Raw genomic sequence first — 3,075 nt, forward strand, 5'->3', positions numbered from 1 at the left:
CCCATAGCGCTGCAATTGCAGAATCCCGCGATTAGCATCGTGCCATCCGATATAGGATGATAACTTACTAGCGTAGACACCGCCGCCCATAGCGTTGAACGGAGCACCATACGAGTTCGTTTCGCTTGCGCGCACACCACAACCCGCGTTCCCGGTGTCCGCAGCAGCACAGTCCGTTCCGCCAATCAGAGAGCCTGAGATGCCCAACGCGCTGGGATCCGACGAGGGCATGCTGCAACCGGGCGCCGTGTGGAGCGTCACCTGGTTGTTGGTGTAGTCGTTCACACCCTCGACCATGTCGATCTCGCCGCCTGCAGGCCAACCCGGACCTATTTCAAAAATGTCAGTGATAGCTCCTGTGAATAGTTGCTGCATCGAACGTACCGTTGCTCCAGAACGCTGGCCATGTCCCGCATCCCGTTGGCATGTGTACGGCGTCCAATACTACCAGGCCGCCGGTGTAGCTGTACTGCGAGGTTATACGTATGCTCTTGCGGTAGGTCGACACTGTCCCAGTCGTTTCGGCTCGCATGATAGCATTTCCCGCGGCGTTGATCTCAGTGAGATTAGAGGAGTTCTGGATATCTGAGTCAGCACAACATCCTGCTGCACAAGATATCCGGCGATATAGTAAACTTACGGCCGTGTCTTTATCCACATATTGCGCGACACCGTGCGTCGTTGTGTCTGGAGAGTTCTGGAAGTCCCACCCATCGAAGAAAGTGTCACCTTCCTATAAGAGATAAATGTGTCAAATTGTGGCGTAATCGGAGGTGAAGGCACAACGCACGTAGCTCTGGGCAACTTTCCACGGCGACGAAGAGCTGCCCGAGGAGCTTCCTGTTGCGGTCGGTGAGGCAGTGGCAGGACTTGTCGATTGTGTTGCGGTTGCTTTCGTTGTGGTGGTTGCAGCGTTTGTCGGAGAGGTCGTCGGAGTTGGTGAAGACGACGACACAGACGAGGGGGCGGCGGAAGAAGCACTTGGTGAGATACCCGTATCGCTCGAACTCGGGGCACTGGACCCACTGGTGCCATTATTTGCAATCCCGAGCGCTGTGTTCCCGTTGTTCACGCAGTACATATTTGACGACTGGAACGAGATATATTGAGTATACTACGCTTACTGCTGCGGAAGGCAAATGCCTGTGTACGCGAGGCGACGGACGTCGAGGAGGCCAGTGCGCCGCTTGATTATGTGACGGTAAACGGGTCGCGCTGCGCGGGAGAGTTAGGACTCGGAGTCGCGCGAGAACAACGCAGCGTCGCTGGGTGTGGCAGTGGCGAGCAGGAGGAGCAGGAGGGGGACGTGGAAGTACATCGCGCGGGCGTCCGAGGGTGAGGTGTGGTGGTGGTTGGCGGGAGACAAGCTCGAGGAGCGCCGATAGGTGGTCGGATCGGAGAAACAGACCGCGAGGCGCAGCTTGGGTCGCGTGCGAGGTCGTGAGGCAGGATCTTCGCAGAGAGAAAGAGGCGGGGGAAGAGAGCAGCCTCGGAGCGGGACGAGGGGATATATGTACACGCTGACGGGGAGAAGAGAGAGGAGAGCCTCGCAGACTTGTGGAGAGAACCACGTCTTTCTAAGCGCCCATCACCACGATCCTCACTCGCGCGCTCCTCGACTCCGGTCCGGCGCATCCGGATATCCAGGTGCGATGCCGTCATCGTCTGTCGCTCGCAGACAGCCCTCGAGCAGTCCCAAGCAGCGCTCTGTGCGCTCTCCCACTCGCTCTCTCCGACCGCCTCCAAAACGCCCTCGACGCCACCGCACTGGCGCTCACACCCTTCCAACCGTGTTTTTGGCGGGCAGCTCGCGTCGTTCCAGCGCTCAAAGTCACGTTCTCTCCCGATCTCGCCTCTAACCGTGCTTGACCGCGCTCGATCTACCTTTTGGCGCAGAGCTCGCTCTCTCGACCGCATCCCAGCGCCGCTCGTCTGTCCCTCCGTCCGCCCTTTCGAGGACCCGTCCGCCCTCTCCGCGCGCTGCTAGTCCGTCCCTCCGTCCCTCCGCTGCTCCCTTCTCCCTCGTGCCGTCCGGGCCAAGTGCATGCAGCCCCGCCGCCTGTCCCGCTCGATGCATACTGCAGGCAAGTCTTCACCTTCACACCCTGCACATATAGATCTCTCACGCCGTTCGATTGCACACAGGCTACTAACAGTGCTAGTGGGCACAGCTGGACTCGCCGTCCCTGTCCCTGCCCATGGCCATGCTAGATACGTATGCACAAATCGCACTTGCCGCGGCGGGCAGTACACGGAACACGCGTCGCAGCGCTATCTCACAGTATCTTGACGTGCTTAGCATAATGCCCCCCGACTGGAGCCCCGAATTCGCCTCGCTCTTTGGCCTACATTCGTTTCCACTGACCGAATCCTTACGTCTCGATTGTTCTGCTGCAGAGTAGCTCAAGTGTACATGTACGTTACAGTACTGTCGCCGGAGCCCCGGCCTCGCGCTGACATCGACACAGATCTAGACGACGAATCCCGCCCATCTCTACTGCCGGGATCGCGCGTCCACCATCACGTCGTGGGTCCTGTCGCAGGAGGTGAGCATGTCGTCTGTACCATGATCCCCGCCGGTCCGCTTACCTGCCCGATCTGCACCACAGGATACACGGACACGACCGCGCTGCGACGATAGCGCCACCACGCAACCATCAGCACTGTGTCATCTGGACAGCACCCCGGCCACTCACCAGATTAGCAGAGGCTGCCCGGGCCTCCTCGCTGCGGTCAGACGAGCGTCGGTGCAGAGCAATACCAGAGCTACCGGGGTACGGAATCGACGTTGACGGTCGGCCAGGGAGGCGAAGAGAGGAGGTGGTGGTGGAGGTGGGGGGATGAGGTATCGGCCGTACGTCCCACCTTTTATCGACTGTCTGCATCTGCATACGCGAGACTCACGCACGGGCCAGGCAGCTCCGCGATGGACCCCGCTGTATCCATCTCGGACGGGCGCCGCTCGGGGCGGTCTCGAGTGACGACTTACGCATGTGCACCCCCGAGCGCAGAACATCGGCCGCGATGGGCTCCGCACAGCGCCGTTCTGCGGCCGCCTCGACGCACAGCACGCAT

At 60.3% G+C, this 3,075-nt stretch overlaps 1 protein-coding gene across 1 annotated transcript; it reads right to left on the bottom strand.

The window, feature by feature from the left end:
• Positions 1-69: 69 nt before the first annotated feature.
• TRAVEDRAFT_96381 (uncharacterized protein) lies at positions 70-877 on the bottom strand (the record flags this gene model as incomplete). Its single annotated transcript, XM_008047673.1, has 4 exons — positions 70-329; positions 385-577; positions 641-733; positions 791-877. Coding segments are annotated over 4 exons (633 nt in total), but the record flags the coding sequence as incomplete, so codon positions are not given.
• Positions 878-3,075: the final 2,198 nt, after the last annotated feature.

The sequence above is a fragment of the Trametes versicolor genome (assembly GCF_000271585.1).
Source record: "Trametes versicolor FP-101664 SS1 unplaced genomic scaffold TRAVEscaffold_127, whole genome shotgun sequence".
Lineage (NCBI taxonomy): Eukaryota > Fungi > Basidiomycota > Agaricomycetes > Polyporales > Polyporaceae > Trametes > Trametes versicolor.